Here is a 16,837-nt window from a genome sequence, read left to right as displayed (position 1 = left end):
TATATCTCTTTTGACGGTCACTTTTCCTGCATTTTTACACTGAGAACTGTCATCAACTGGGCGTCCAACACTCCATACATTTCATGTATTTTTGAATGAAAAATGGAAGTAAGAAGCACTGGCCCCAGTACTAGGGACTTTTTCCCAACTGTGTGTGTGTTGTAAGCTCACAAGCAGCAAATATTTGGTTTATAGAGGACACTCGCAGCAAATCAGGATAGTGGAAGGGAGATGTTCTGTACTGAGCAGACAATTAGTAACATAACAGTCATGTACACACCCCATAATAACAACAACATAAAGGAATAACACTTTGTGTATCATAAAGTTAAGTAGGTTGCAGAGAAATCATTTTTACAAAGCACTAATTTTTCTATTTGGATACAAGAAAGCTTTGCAAAAATATTGCAGTTTACAGCATCTTATTTCCACAGAATGAAACACTATTTAAAAGGGGTTGTTCACCTTTGTGATATTCAAGCCAATTTGCAATTGGTTTTAATTTTGTATTATTTGTGGGTTTTGACTTATTTCATTTTTCATTCAGCAGCTCTCCAGTTTGTAATTTCAGCCATATAGTTTCTAGGATCTAAATTCCCCTAGCAACCATGCATTGATTTAAATAAGAGACTGGGATAGGGAGCGAATAGAAAGAAGCGAAATAAAAAGCAACAACAATAAATGTGTAGCCTTACAGAGCATTTGGATTTTAGATGGGGTCACTGATCCCCATTTGAAAGCTGGAAAGAATCAGAAGAGAAAGGCAAATATTTCAGAGACCAAGTGAAAAGTTGGTTAGAATTGTCCATTTCATAACATATTAAACTTAACTCAAAGGTGAACTACCCCTTCAATATAAATAACGCCAAGACAAAAGAAATTAGTAATTACAGGCAATTTAAAAACAACAGTTATGCAGAATGTTTGGGGTTTTTACAGATAAGGGATCTTTACATAATTAGGATCTCCATACTTTAAATAGAATATAACATTAGATAAATCCATAAAGATTGTTTTGCTTCCAATAAGGATTAATTCTATTGTAGTTGGGATTAAGTACAAGCTACTGTTTTATTATAACAGATAAAATTATTATGATTAAAATTAAGTCTATGAGAGACGGCCTTCCCATAATTCAGAACTTTCTGGATAACTGGTTTCCAGATAACAGATCCCATACCTGTACTAGTCTCATAAGGAATTTTTACCTGTACTAGCCTCATTATAAGGAATTTTGATGCAAGTTAAATTTAAAACAGTACAAGTATGGGACCTGTTATCCAGAATGATCAGGACCTGGGGTTTTCCAGATAAATCTTTTTGTAAATTTAGATCTTCCTACCTTAAGGGGCAGATTTACATAGGGTCAAATATTGAGGGTTAATTAAAACTCGATATTCGACTGCCGAATGTAAATACTTCGAATATCGAAGTCGAAGGATTTAGCGATATTCCTACAATCGAAGGAATAATCATTCGATCGAACGATTAAATCCTTTGAATCAAACTTAATCCTTCGAATCGAAGGATATTCCTTCGATCAGAAAATTGTTAGGAAGCCTATGGGGACCTTCCCCATAGACTAACATTGGCCTCAGTAGGTTTTAGGTGGCGAACTAGGGGGTCGAAGAATTTTTTTAAAGAGACAGTACTTCGACTATTGAATGGTCGAACGATTTTTAGTTTGAATCATTAGATCTGAAGTCGAAGTAGCCAATTCAATGGTTGAAGTAGCCATATTCGACCATTCGAAATTCAAAGTATTTTTTCTTCTATTCCTTCACTCGAGCTAAGTAAATGGGCCCCTAAGTCTACTAAAAAAATCATATAATCATGAAATAAAGCCAATAGGCTGGTTTTGCCTCCAATAAGGATTAATTATATCTTAGTTGGGATCAAGTACAAGCGACTGTTTTATTATTACACAGAAAAAGGAAACTATTTGGTTTAAATAGAGTCTCTGAGAGACAGCTTTCTCGTAATGTGGAGCTTTCTGGATTGCGGGTTTCCGGATAAATGATCCCATACCTATGCTATTATATCAAATAGCAATAACATTTCCAAGATTGCTGCCAGTTTATTAAATCTCCAATATTTCTGTGTAGTTAGAAATAGAAATGATGAGTAGTAAACAGAGGCAGAGAGTTGCAGTTGCGCTGGTTCATGAATATGGAGACACGAGGGGAGTTACCTGCATCAGTTGCTGCAGTTTGAATACTCTCTTGTAGATGGCAGAATTGGGAACATTGTAGCGCTTGGCATTTTCAAACATGAGATTGAGATCAGACTCCAACTGGTCCAGCCCATCATACTCCTGGTTCTTTAGTTTGCTCCTGTACAGACACACAGACATGTGAAATGAATGAGAAGCAGCAAAGCTCATTTCATTAATCAAACATGTCAGCAATAGATGAAACATTGGGCAGCGAGGGGTTACCATAAGGGCAGGGAGGTGGCACGGCTCAGGCCAGCACTCAGGCTCTTTGTATACATTAACCCATCACTGGCAGTGCTTTGTAAAGGGGACTGCCTCTACTTGTGTGATTTTAACACGTCTGCATTTCCCACAGACAATGACCCTTGAAACATATAATTTGCTTACAATAGATTCTATAGGGCTCAGCAATCTGTATAAAATAACAGGCTACCAGCGCTCTACCTGATCTGCTGCAGAGAAACAGGATTCTTGATTTGCTGGTAGTAATCGGGGTATTTCTTCTTTGATGGGAGATGAAAGAAAGGTTCTGCAATGAGCTGCCCGCGATTATTCCGGCAGGATCGGACGGTTTCATAAAGCTGATATAAAGGGCTGGAGATGTCCATGAAGGAAGTGATGCTCTCCTCCTCAGACTCACCTTCCTCGTAGCGAATGGATGAAGCTGCAACAGAAACACAGAGACTGATATTCAACCCATGTTCATAGGAAAACTATATATATATATATATATATATATATATATATATATATATATATATATATATATATATATATATATATATATATATATATATATATATATAACAAACGTCAGTAACGATTGCCCTTTTACTTCTTTTTATTGGTTAATAAAGATTACAGATTGTGTGACTATTATTGGACTTAAAGGGGTGGTTCACCTTCAGGTTAACTGTTAGTATGATGTAGAGAGGGACATTCTGAGACTATTTGCAGTTGGTTTTCATTTTTTATTATTGACGGTTTTTGACTTATTTAGCTTTTTATTCAGCAGCTCTTCAATTTGCATCCTAACCAATTTGGTAACTAGGGCCCACATTCCCCTAGCAACCATGCATTGATTTGAACAAGAGACTGGAATATGAATAGGAGAGGCCTGAATAGAAGGATCAGTAATAAAAAGTAACAATAACAATACATTTGTAGCCTTACAGAGTATTTGTTTTTTTAGAAGGGGTCAGTGACGCCCATTTGAAAGCTGGAAAGAGTCAGAAGAAAATGGAAAATAACTATAAAAAACAAATAATGAAAACCAAATGAAAAGTTGCTTAGAATTGGCCGTTCTATAAAAAAAATAAAAAGTTACCTTAAAGGTGAACCAACCCTTTAAAGGGGTGGTTCACCTTCAGGTTAACGTTTAGTATTTTATAGAATGGCCAGTTCTAAGCAACTTTTCAATTGGTCTTCATTATTTGTTTTTTATAGTTTATGAATTATTTCCCTTCTTCTCCCGACTCTTTCCAGCTTTCAAAAGGGGTGTCACCGATCCCCTCTAAAATCAAATCCTCTCTAAAGCTACACATGTATTGTTATTGCTACTTTTTATTCCTCATCTTTCTGTTCTGACCCTCCCTGTTTATATTCCACATTCTCATTCAAACCAATGCACGGTTGCTGGGGTAATTTGGACCCTAGCAACCAGATGGCTGAAATTACAAACTGGAGAGCTGCTGAATAAAAAGCCAAGTAAGTCAAAAACGACAAATAATAAAAAATGAAAACCAATTGCAAATTGTCTCAGAATATCCCTCTCTATGTCATACGGACAGTTAACTCAAAGGTGAACCACCCCTTTAATATTATCCTATATAGTGATGGATGGAAACAACAATAAAGGTTGCATTTCTTCAAACATTTTTCTTAGTTATAGAGAGTGATCATAATGTTATAGTTAAGGGGGACAACGGTACAAGTTGTATCCAATGTTAGGTCCCTGGATCTCTCCCAATTATGGCCCTTTTACATCTTTAACCTTGACCCCCCTTTTTTGTGAAGGTCTGTGTAGAGTGTGGATCGCTCGACTCTTCCTTCTGGGGATATGACTAAGAAATGAATACTTAATCCAACCAGCAACAAGGAAATTGCACACAAACTTCTTTTGGGGAGATAGAAATGAAAAGCGACAAATTTACAGTGATTTAACGAGATCCAGACAAGGGACAGTGTTCAGGTCTGGTGAAAAGGCTTAAAAACTAGGGATGGACCGCATCCAGGATTCGGATCAGGCCTTTTTCAGCAGGATTCGGAACCAAATACAAATTTTCATAGGCAAATTAGGGGTTGGGAGGGAAATCGTGTGACTTTTTCTCACAAGGAAGTAAAAAATGTTTTCCCCTTCCCACTCCTAATTTGCATATGCATATATGCAATTTAGGATTTGGTTCAGTATTCAGGCAAATCTTTCGCAAAGGATTCAGGGGTTCGGCCAAATCCAAAATAGTGGATTCGGTGCATCCCTATTAAAAACCCAAGACTTACTGTACTTAGCAGACGTTAATAAGAGGGATCCTCAAGGGTCCCAAGTATTACGTTGAGCTGACAGAAAAAAGATTCTGGTGACTTGACTGAACATTATGGCAGCAAATGATTTATTATGGATTCCCTGCCAGAAATTAAGTCATTCTCTAATGGAGATCTGGATCATCCTGATAAATCTCAATCTCCATCAAAACCTTGACCTTCACTGGTTGGACATGCTAGTTCTGTTCCTTGAGATCTAAAAATGTCAGTTAAGGAAAAAAGGGTGTGAAAACAGAGTTGATTGGGAGGATTGAGACTAGTTGGTGAGCATGCAGCAGCTCAGTTAGGGTGGGCTTAAAGCTGGCCATAGACGCAAAGATCTGATCGTACAAATCGAGGATTCGTACGATTTTCGAACCGTGTGGAGAGTCCCAACATTTTTCGTCCGGCGGAGATCGGTCGTTTGGTCGATGGGACAGGTTAGAAAATTTCTGTCGGCTGCCGATAATATCTCTGCGTGTATTGCTGATCTGACGATTTTCAGTGGGAGACTCACCAGCTTTGGTTGGACATAGATATCGTACGATTGCTGTCAGGGGCAGAACATCAGCTGATCTGTTCTTTTACTAATCTGACTGGTAAGACTTTGATCTGAATGGTTAGTGGCGGGTCGGGAGATGGGAAAGTCCGATCGTACCATGATTCATATGATCAGATCTTTGCAAATACAAGGACCCTAAAGCTGGCCATAGATGCAGAGTGAGAAGGAATTGTTGATAGAAAGCGTCTGGTGGGAAGAGAAGGAGGAGACAGACTGGGAGTTCACTTTTCTGGAATGCTTCTGCCCCAAATAAACTAAATGAACTGTGAAAGGTACTGGACCTATGACTTTTGTTCTGTGCTGGGAAAGAGCTCTAACCTACTGACACCTGCTTAATGATTTTATTATCCTCAGCACTAAAAAAAACACTTTAAGGAAACAGTGACAACAGCCCACCCACGAGCAGCAAATAGCTCATCCAGCCGTGGGCCAGTCTGTTTCCTGCACAGAATCAGAAGTAACCAGTGCCCAAGCAGCAGAGGTTTAACTGGAGAGTAACTTCCCAACCACCCTAACTAAGTTACTGGAGCCATTATACAGACATTTAGGGTCAGAGAGACATTTTAAAGGATCTTCTGGATTCTGGCATCATGGACCTTGAGGAGGAAATGCCTTCTTCTAAACGGGTGATTTTATTTCCTCATTTCAGGTCTGTCTCTCCATCAAAGAGGATTCCCTGTTGGAAGAGCATATAAGGGGTGCCGGAAGTGTCTTTCATCGCCCCCTGGCAGTGCAGAGCAACATGTGGTCCCTAGGACCCCAAAATAGTGAAAAGGTCCTAAAGGAGAGTGGTTAAAGCTCCAAGACTAAGCAGGAGGGAATCTGCAATGCCTGAACCATGAAATTCCGATTCCTGCAGGGAGGAAGCCAGACCTAAAACAAGGTGGGTTGCAGAAGGAAAGAACAAAAACAAGCATAATGCTCCCTTTTAGTGATCCATTGGAAGGTCTCCCCAGAGCAGCCACTCTGCAGATATCTGCCAGTGTTTTTATCGTATGGATGGATGCCTTTATCTCACTGCTGCTTCTTGTCTCACATGATGTCCAAGTGAGAAAGCCAAGCAGGTGCCGACTAAATATTCCCATAGGATAAAACCAGTTAGGCCTGGGGAAAGGCTGACCAGTATTTGACTAACTCTCCTGAATGTTGTACATTTCACCTACAGCTTAAAAAAAGGCAACAAGATCTACCAATCACAATTTGAACAAACAAGTGCATTCTGGGAAATACTGAAAACCTACCATTTAAAGATGCATCCTCCTCACTTTCTGACCCATACTGCAAAGCCATGGTGATCGCAGAGAGACGGTCTCCTTGTGCCGGCCTCTTATTCCTGCAATTAGAGGCAAATTTAGTCTCTGCGGGTTTATAGTAATTTGACTTTCCCAACATTGTCACTTCACTAAAGACACAGAAACCAAACATCTTAGAACAGAGAAATGGAGAGTAAAACAGATACTACCAAGTGAGGTTACAGAAATCTTGCCTTGTATTCCATAAAGTGTATGAACTAGTGATTACAGGTATGGTACCCCTCATCTGGAAACCCATTCAGAATTTTAAAGGAGAACTAAACCCTAAAAATAAATGTGGCTAAAAATGACATTTTATATTGTGAACTTATTGCAGGAGGCTAAAGTTTGAGCTTGTCAATAGCAGCAATGATCCAGGACTTCAAACTTGTCACAGGGGGTCACCATCTTGGAAAGTGTCTGTGACACTCACATGCTCAGTGGGCTCTGATTGGCTGTTGAGAAGCTAAGCTTAGGGCTCGTCACTAATTATCCAGCAGAAAATGAGCTTCCCTGGCTGTAATATAAGCTGATGCTACAGGTTTGCTGATTATTCAATTCTGATGCTAATTGCACTGGTTTCTGTGCTGCCATGTAGTAATTATGTGTATTAATTACTAATCAGCCTTATATTGTGACATTTCTATTCTATGTGTACTGTATATTGTGAGTGGCTCCCTAAGCTCAGTAAGTGACAGCAGCACAGAGCATGTGAATCAGTGAATCAGCAGAAAAGAAGATGGGGAGCTACTGGGGCATCTTTGGAGACACAGATCTTTACTGCTAAAGGGCTGTGGTTGCCTTGGGCTGGTACAGAAGCACAAAACATCATGTACAACATTTCTACCTACTTCTTTAATTAGGCTTTAGTTCTCCTTTAATAACACTATCGCCAATTGAGACCACTTTAAGCACCTTAAGTAGTGGTAGCAATTCGCAAATAGGACTCAATGTGCAAGTGGATCCCACGTTCCTTACCTGCTCCGGAGGCTTGACTTGGCCACCTCTGCACTATCAATTTCAGACTTTTTTAATGCAAACAGTTTTTTTATGGTATTCGCATCCTAAAAGAGAACATAAAGGAAGGTTAAACCACAGCAGCTATGGAGAGAATAATAAGCACTGAGCACAGAGCTAGATCCAAGTCCTCTTTCACTCACTCAGACTTAATACTTAGACCTCCATCTCTCACCTTGAAGACTTGAGAGCCCGGTTCATTGTAAGTCTTTGCATTCTTTGTCAGCAAATCGATATCTTTGGCCATCGCATTGACACTTTTATAGTGACCAGACTGTGAAGTAAGAGAGACAGATTTCTTTCAGACGAAGTATAGATTTTTAAAATGTCTATATATGAAGAGTGTGAACAGTAATGCCATAGCACATGCAGAATAAAGGCAAAATAATCCAGTAGCCCCTTTAACCAGTGACCCTAAGAAGAGAAATGCAAGTCAATCAGAGGCAGTATATTCCCCTCATCTAAGCTGTAAAGGAATAGCATACATAGGCCAGGGCTAATGGACCCCACATGACAATCATATAGAGGGCTACACGGCAGAGATTGTGTTCCCGTGAATGACTCAATTTCTTAGTTAATTTAAATCTATCCTATTAATCCCAAATATATGTATAAAGCAATGTGAAACACAGGTCAGGGATAGAGACTTGACATAATTAAATAAAGGTGTGGGATGCACAGGTCAGAACTACTAAGTAAGCAGGTAGGTTCTTCCTCATCTTAGTACCTGAATCCTCTGAGCAATGGTCTTGAGATCGATGGGATCCTTTATGATGGCATAGTAATCTGGGTAATGCTGAAAAGCAAGAAGTGACAGTGAAGCAGAACACTAAGCAGAGAGTCTATTGGTATAGGTGTATATCAAGCAGGTACTCACCACCTTGGAGGGCAGCTTCTGAAAGAGTTCACTGATCATCCTTCCCCCAGGGTGAGTGGCAGTAGTGATAGATTCCAGTAGCTGCTCTAAGCTCGGCTTTAGGTAGTTCTGCACAGATAAGGCCTAAAGGTAAATTCATGAACCAGAAGTGGTGCACTGTGGGTAGTTGCATCTCCAAATAAATGCAAAAAATGGAGCACCGAGGAAGCCAGTATAAAAAAGTCAAAATTTATTTAATGAACATTAAAAACTCCAAATTACAACAGCTTATCAGCATAGCTTCTGTTTTTGATGAAGTGGCGTGGAGCCACCAAACGCATTCAGTGGACAGCCAAGACCTGTGATATGCTGCTGTAATTTGGAGTTTTTAATGTGCATCAAATAAATTTTGATTTTTTTTTTTTATACTGGCTTCCTCGGTGCTCCTTTTTTACATTTACTTGGATATGAACTCACTGCATGAGATAACAGTTAGCATGCTGGAGCCAAGCGATGTCCAGTAAGTGCTCCCAATGAGACACTTGTGCTGCCCTCTGTGAGCAGCAAGAGAGGGAAATGCTGGCTCCTGACATAACAATTGTGTGCCAGAGACAGGGTTGTTGACTGTAACTGTAATGGTGCAACTTTCTTACTTTCCCCCAGTAAAGTTATGTTCAGCTGAAATAGAGCCTAGATTCAGTAGAACCAGTCTTGAGGGTCCCTAGAGCCCACACCTACTGCTGTTATACAAACCAAATACATTCTGTAATCAAACATACCCTTATAATTCCTACTAAATGTGGAATATGCCCAGCCGTCCCACTTACTCGTGAACCTGATCTAAACTTCACTCTCGGACATGATGGACCCAAACGATTCCCATCTAATGAATCTCATAGATCTGGACATTTAAATCCGGGAATAACCTAGGGAGATCCTGTTTTTATTCAGATTTAAGGGAATGAAGGAAAAACAGAAGCTTACTTCCTCTTCAGGTGCAGCACTCTCCTGTGCCTCTTCTTCCTCATCGTCTTCCTCACATTCTCCTTTCTGAACAAACTCGTTCCTAGTACGGACGTACAAATCCCATAGTTTGCATGCAGCTTTATATTCTGGACTTTCAGGCTGGTGAGAGATAAAAAAGATAATAGTTGCTCGCCTTGTTAGTGTTGCAACGTGCACTGCACATTTATCATTCTCTTTATTTACAAGAGACAGAAAGGCAATTGCATGCCAGGCTACCCTCATCATTCTACAGGGGTAGATAAGAAAGCATGGGAGCATACAGGGCCCTGTTCCTACCTTATAATAAGCTTTCGTATTCTGGAAGAGCAGCTGAAAGTCGGCAGTGAGTAAGCGCACGTCATCATACTCTTCCATCTTCAGCTTCTGCTGAATCTTCATCAGGTCAATGGGCTGAGAAACCACTTCATAATAATCCGGTTGGTTTCTACCAAAGGAAAAAAATCTTATAAATAAATCCAGCTAAGATTAAAGGAAAACTATACCCCCCAAACAATGTAGGTCTCTATTAAAAGATACTGAGTAAAACAGCTCATAAGTAAAACCCTGCTTCATGTAAATGAACCATTATCATAATAATATACTTTTTTAGTAGTATGTGCCATTGGGTAATCATAAATAGAAAACTGCCATTTTAAAAAATAAGGGCCGCCCCCTGAGATCGTAAGATTCACTGTGCACACATACAAACCACATGTAAGGTCACATGAGCCAATTAACAGACAGAGTTCTGCCTTTTGCTTCCTCACTTCTTCCTGTTACAGTTAGAGCTGCAGTATTTCTGGTCAGGTGATCTCTGAGACAGCACAGATAGAGTCACAAAATGGTGGTTCAAGGCAAGAGATGTAAAAGGGCAATATTTATGTAAATATATATTCCAGTTTGGTAAGATTCTTTAATATGTCATTCAATTTGATATAAACTATCTGTTGCTTAAGTCTTCATTTTGGGGGTATAGTTTTCCTTTAAAATGCTCTTACCTATAATCCCAGGAGAGCAAATAAGCATTCACCCTCAGAGGCGGCCCATTGTACAGTTTGGGAACCACAGCTTTAAATGGAGTTAAAAAGAAAGCTTGCAGAAGTGCCTACTGCTCCTGCTAAAGGACTTTTCAGTAAGAACAATCCACCACAGAGCGTGTGCATGGGATAAGGTGTTTAGATTGTAAGCTCCACTGGGGCAGTGACTGATGGGACTGTGTAACAGGGACCTTGCACTGTAATCTCCAGTGTATCAGGGACTGATGCAAATAATGAACAGTGTGTTTGGCTAACAAAACACAGGATATGTATAAGGGCCAGTCCAAAGAAGCCTGGATAAGGGGAACATGGAAATGATTGCCTGTGGGACACTTACCTGCGCTTGGGGGCTCTAATAAAGAGTTCACACAGTATCCGGCCCTGCTCATCCTTATAATCCCGGATAGTGTTGTAAAGTTCATGGCAAACTGCAATCTGAAAAGATAAACAGATGAAAAACTCTGTAAAAGCACACATACATATAGGGGCCCCTGAACAGGATCCATCCTCTACCACATCAACCAAACACTTATGTGGGTACCTCCTCCCCAGGGCCCAATGTAGAGTCGTGCAGGGGCAGCCATCACTACATATTGTCAGACCATCAACATTCCTAAGGGAACAGCACTAACAGGAATGTGTGTGGTACTGAACCCACTGGCACCCATAAGGTGCTTGCTGAACCCTCAGTTTTCTCATATAAGCGGGACAAGTGCAGGTTAGTTTGGTTGAGGAAACAAAAACTAGAATAGCACTCCCATCACATGAGAGGATAAATGAATCTTGTGATCTGGTGCCAACAACATAACTCAGCTAATCCACATGTGCAACGGTGTGTGAGGGACATCACTCCAACAGCAGAGAATGGCCGACATTCCCATTTACTTACTGGATCCACAGGGGCCACATGAGGGGGTCGCCTTCTCTTGCGCCCAGAGTTGGGGGTGCTTGTAGAGTGGGGGCTGTCATCAAAGTCCCCCCCACTGACACTGCTGGAAGGAGAGGTCGCCCGACGCCTCTTGGAGCTCACTGGTTCTGTTGTCTCCTATAGTAAAATACACGAGTTATTGACATTTATCTATAGTATTTATATTTATGTATAATAATGGGGGGGGGATATAGGGAATAAGAGGATAATAATGGGGGATATAGGGAATAAGAGGATAATAATGGGGGGATATAGGGAATAAGAGGATAATAATGGGGATATAGGGAATAAGAGGATAATAATGGGGGGGATAAGGGAATAAAGGATAATAATGGGGGGATATAGGAATAAGAGGATAATAATGGGGGGGATATAGGGAATAAGAAGGACAATAATGGGGGGGATATAGGGAATAAGAGGATAATAATGGGGGGATATAGGGAATAAGAGGATAATATGGGGGATATAGGGAATAAGAGGATAATAATGGGGGGGATATAGGGAATAGAGATAATATGGGGGGATATAGGGAAAGAGATATATTGGGGGATATATAGGAATTAGAAGATAATAATGGGGGGATATAGGGAATAAGAGGATAATAATGGGGGATATAGGGAATAAGAGGATAATAATGGGGGATATAGGGAATAAGAGGATAATAATGGGGGGATATAGGGAATAAGAGGATAATAATGGGGGATATAGGGAATAAGAGGATAATAATGGGGGATATAGGGAATAAGAGGATAATAATGGGGGGATATAGGGAATAAGAGGATAATAATGGGGGGATATAGGGAATAAGAGGATAATAATGGGGGATATAGGGAATAAGAGATAATAATGGGGGGATATAGGGAATAAGAGGATAATAATGGGGATATAGGGAATAAGAGGATAATAATGGGGGATATAGGGAATAGAGATAATAATGGGGGATATAGGGAATAAGAGGATAATAATGGGGATATAGGGAATAAGAGGATAATAATGGGGGATATAGGGAATAAGAGATAATAATGGGGGATATAGGGAATAAGAGATAATAATGGGGGATATAGGGAATAAGAGATAATAATGGGGGGATATAGGGAATAAGAGGATAATAATGGGGGATATAGGAATAAGAGGATATAATGGGGGGATATAGGAACAAGAGGATAATAATGGGGGGATATAGGAATAGAGGATAATAATGGGGGGATATAGGGAATAAGAGGATAATAATGGGGGGATATAGGGAATAAGAGGATAATAATGGGGATATAGGGAATAAGAGATAATAATGGGGGATATAGGGAATAAGAGGATAATAATGGGGGATATAGGGAATAAGAGGATAATAATGGGGGGATATAGGGAATAAGAGGATAATAATGGGGGGGATATAGGGAATAAGAGATAATAATGGGGGATATAGGAATAAGGGGAATAGGAATAAGGGATAATAATGGGGGAATATATAATGGGAATAGGGAATAAGAGGATATATGGGGGATATAGGGAATAAGGATAGGATATAGGGAATAGAGGATAATAATGGGGGATATAGGGAATAAGAGAAATAATGGGGGATATAGAGAATAAGAGATAATAATGGGGGGGATATAGGGAATAAGAGGATAATATGGGGGATATAGGGAATAAGAGGAAATAATGGGGATATAGGGAATAAGAGATAATAATGGGGGATATAGGGAATAAGAGGATAATAATGGGGGGATATAGGGATATAAGAGGATAATAATGGGGGGATATAGGAAATAAGATAATAATGGGGGATATAGGGAATAAGGGATAATATATGGGGGATATAGGAATAAGAGGATAATAATGGGGGATATAGGGAATAAGGGATAATAATGGGGGATATAGGGAATAAGAGGATAATAATGGGGGATATAGGGAATAAGAGGATAATAATGGGGGATATAGGGAATAAGAGATAATAATGGGGGATATAGGAATAAGAGGATAATAATGGGGGGATATAGGGAATAAGAGGATAATAATGGGGATATAGGGAATAAGAGATAATAATGGGGGATATAGGAATAAGAGGATAATAATGGGGGATATAGGGAATAAGAGGATAATAATGGGGGGATATAGGGAATAAGAGGATAATAATGGGGGGATATAGGGAATAAGAGATAATAATGGGGGGATATAGGGAATAAGAGATAATAATGGGGGATATAGGGAATAAGAGGATAATAATGGGGGATATAGGGAATAAGAGGATAATAATGGGGGATATAGGGAATAAGAGGATAATAATGGGGGATATAGGGAATAGAGGATAATAATGGGGGATATAGGGAATAAGAGGATAATAATGGGGGGATATAGGGAATAAGAGGATAATAATGGGGGATATAGGGAATAAGAGATATAATGGGGGATATAGGGAATAAGAGGATAATAATGTGGGATATAGGGATAAGAGGTAATAATGGGGGAATAGGGAATAAGAGATAATAATGGGATATAAATAAGAGGATAATAATGGGGATATAGGGAATAGAGGATAATAAAGGGGGGATAAGGAATAAGAGATAATAATGGGGATATAGGAAATAAGAGGATAATAATGGGGGATATAGGAAAAGAGTATAATGAGAATAGGGATAATAATAATGGGGATATAGGGAATAAGAATAATAAATGGGGGATATAGGAATAAGAGGATAATAATGGGGGGATATAGGGAATAAGAGGATATAATGGGATATAGGGAATAAGAGGATAATAATGGGGGATATAGGGAATAGAGAGATAATAATGGGGGGATATAGGAATAAGAGATAATAATGGGGGGATATAGGGAATAAGAGAAATAAATGGGGGATATAGGGAATAAGAGATAATTAATGGGGGAATAGGAAATAAGAGGATAATAATGGGATATAGGGATAAGAGATAAATAATGGGGATATAGGAATAAGAGGATTAATAATGGGGATATAGGAATAAGAGGATAATAATGGGGGGATATAGGGAATAAGAATAATAATGGGGGGGTATGGGAATAAGAGAATAATGGGGATATAGGAATAAGATATAATAATGGGGGGATATAGGGAATAAGAGATAATAATGGGGGATATAGGGAATAAGAGATAATAATGGGGGGATATAGGGAATAAGAAGGATATAAATGGGGAATATAGGGAATAAGAGATAATAATGGGGGAGAGAGTATAATGAGAGATAATAATGGGGATATAGGGAATAAGAGGATAATAATTGGGGGATATAGGGAATAAGAGGATAATAATTGGGGGATATAGGGAATAAGAGGATTAATAATGGGCGGATATAGGGAATAAGAGATAATAATGGGGGATATAGGAATAAGAGATAATAATGGGGGGATATAGGAATAAGAGATAATAATGGGGGGATATTAGGGAATAAGAGATAATAATGGGGGGGATATAGGGAATAAGAGGATAATAATGGGGGAGTATAGGAAAGAGGATAATAATGGGGATATAGGGAATAAGGATAATATGGGGGATATAGGGAATAAGAGGATAATAATGGGGGATATAGGGAATAAGAGGATAATAATGGGGGATATAGGAATAAGAGATAATAATGGGGGGGATATAGGGAATAAGAGATAATAATGGGGGATATAGGGAATAAGAGATAATAATGGGGGGGATATAGGGAATAAGAGGATAATAATGGGGGGATATTGGGGAATAAGAGGATAATAATGGGGGATATAGGGAATAAGAGGATAATAATGGGGGATATAGGGAATAAGAGGATAATAAATGGGGGGATATAGGAATAAGAGGATAATAATGGGGGATATAGGGAATAAGAGGATATAATGGGGGATATAGGGAATAAGAGGATAATAATGGGGGATATAGGGAATAAGAGATAATAAATGGGGATATAGGGAATAAGAGGATAATAATGGGGGGATATAGGAATAAGAGATAATAATGGGGGGATATAGGGAATAAGAGATAATAATGGGGGGGATATAGGGAATAAGAGATAATAATGGGGGATATAGGGAATAAGAGATAATAATGGGGGGATATAGGGAATAAGAGGATAATAATGGGGGGATATAGGAATAAGAGATAATAATGGGGGGATATAGGGAATAAGAGGATAATAATGGGGGGATATAGGGAATAAGAGGATAATAATGGGGGGATATAGGGAATAAGAGGATAATAATGGGGGATTATAGGGAATAAGAGGATAATAATGGGGGATATAGGGAATAAGAGGATAATAATGGGGATATAGGGAATAAGAGGATAATAATGGGGGATATAGGAATAAGAGGATAATAATGCGGGATATAGGGAATAAGAGATAATAATGGGGGATATAGGGAATAAGAGATAATAATGGGGGGATATAGGGAATAAGAGATAATAATGGGGGGATATAGGAATAAGAGATAATAATGGGGATATAGGGAATAAGAGATAATAATGGGGGGGATATAGGGAATAAGAGATAATAATGGGGGATATAGGGAATAAGAGGATAATAATGGGGGGGATAAGAGGATAATAATGGGGGATATAGGGAATAAGAGATAATAATGGGGGGGATATAGGGAATAAGAGGATAATAATGGGGGATATAGGGAATAAGAGATAATAATGGGGGGAGAAGAGTATAATGAGAGGATAAAGTATCAGAATATAAACAAAGGAGGAGACACAAGAGACAATGGTTCCCCACATGTAACAGACAGACACTCACTCCTCTCCTCCGCCAGACAGACACGCGCTGCCGCTGCCACACGGGGGTCGCCAGGATTGTGCCGGTGTGTGGGGCTCAGAAGAGACGATGGGATAAAGGCAGCAGAAGCGGGAGAATCGGTGCCGGTACCAAGATGGCTACCCAGGGGCGTGGTTTCGGAACAGGACGCGAGGGCACGCAGGGTTAGAGGTTACGCAGAGCGTTGAAATCACTTCCGCTTTGACGCTGACCGAGAAGCCAATACCTCGCGTTGAAGGTTGTCGTCACGTGATTCACGTTATATCTATTTTGGGAGCGCGCACAGAAGTCTCACACGTGATGTCGGCAGCCGGACACAGAGGTCATGAAACGTCCGAGTGAGTGTGCGGGTCTCACCCATGTGTGATTCCTCTTATATTGCTTACTCTATGGCTCTTACCCGTCATTCCCCCGAGACCCCTCTCTTGCCCGTCATTCCCCCCGAGACCCCTCTCTTGCCCGTCATTCCCCGAGACTCCTCTCTTGCCCGTCATTCCCCCCCGAGACCCCTCTCTTGCCCGTCATTCCCCGAGACTCCTCTCTTGCCCGTCATTCCCCCCCGAGACCCCTCTCTTGGCCCCGTCATTTCCCCGAGACTCCTCTCTTGCCCGTCATTCCCCCCCGAGACCCCTCTC

At 39.9% G+C, this 16,837-nt stretch overlaps 1 protein-coding gene across 1 annotated transcript in view; it reads right to left on the bottom strand.

Annotated features, from left to right (window-relative positions):
- The window catches only part of pbrm1.L (polybromo 1 L homeolog), a 44,312-nt gene extending 27,749 nt beyond the window's left edge, over window positions 1-16,563 (bottom strand). Inside the window, exons 1-13 of the mRNA XM_041591520.1 lie at window positions 16,560-16,563; window positions 16,185-16,258; window positions 11,394-11,549; window positions 10,842-10,939; window positions 9,765-9,912; window positions 9,447-9,587; window positions 8,484-8,606; window positions 8,334-8,402; window positions 7,782-7,880; window positions 7,568-7,653; window positions 6,539-6,630; window positions 2,660-2,879; window positions 2,192-2,333 (exon numbers count right to left, since the gene is read on the bottom strand). Of these exons, the coding sequence (XP_041447454.1) occupies window positions 2,192-2,333; window positions 2,660-2,879; window positions 6,539-6,630; window positions 7,568-7,653; window positions 7,782-7,880; window positions 8,334-8,402; window positions 8,484-8,606; window positions 9,447-9,587; window positions 9,765-9,912; window positions 10,842-10,939; window positions 11,394-11,549; window positions 16,185-16,258; window positions 16,560-16,563 (1,452 nt within the window). The remainder of the gene's footprint in view (window positions 1-2,191; window positions 2,334-2,659; window positions 2,880-6,538; window positions 6,631-7,567; window positions 7,654-7,781; window positions 7,881-8,333; window positions 8,403-8,483; window positions 8,607-9,446; window positions 9,588-9,764; window positions 9,913-10,841; window positions 10,940-11,393; window positions 11,550-16,184; window positions 16,259-16,559) is intronic.
- Window positions 16,564-16,837: the final 274 nt, after the last annotated feature.

Source organism: Xenopus laevis, chromosome 4S (assembly GCF_017654675.1).
Source record: "Xenopus laevis strain J_2021 chromosome 4S, Xenopus_laevis_v10.1, whole genome shotgun sequence".
NCBI lineage: Eukaryota > Metazoa > Chordata > Amphibia > Anura > Pipidae > Xenopus > Xenopus laevis.
This window is presented reverse-complemented; position numbering and strand designations above follow the sequence as displayed.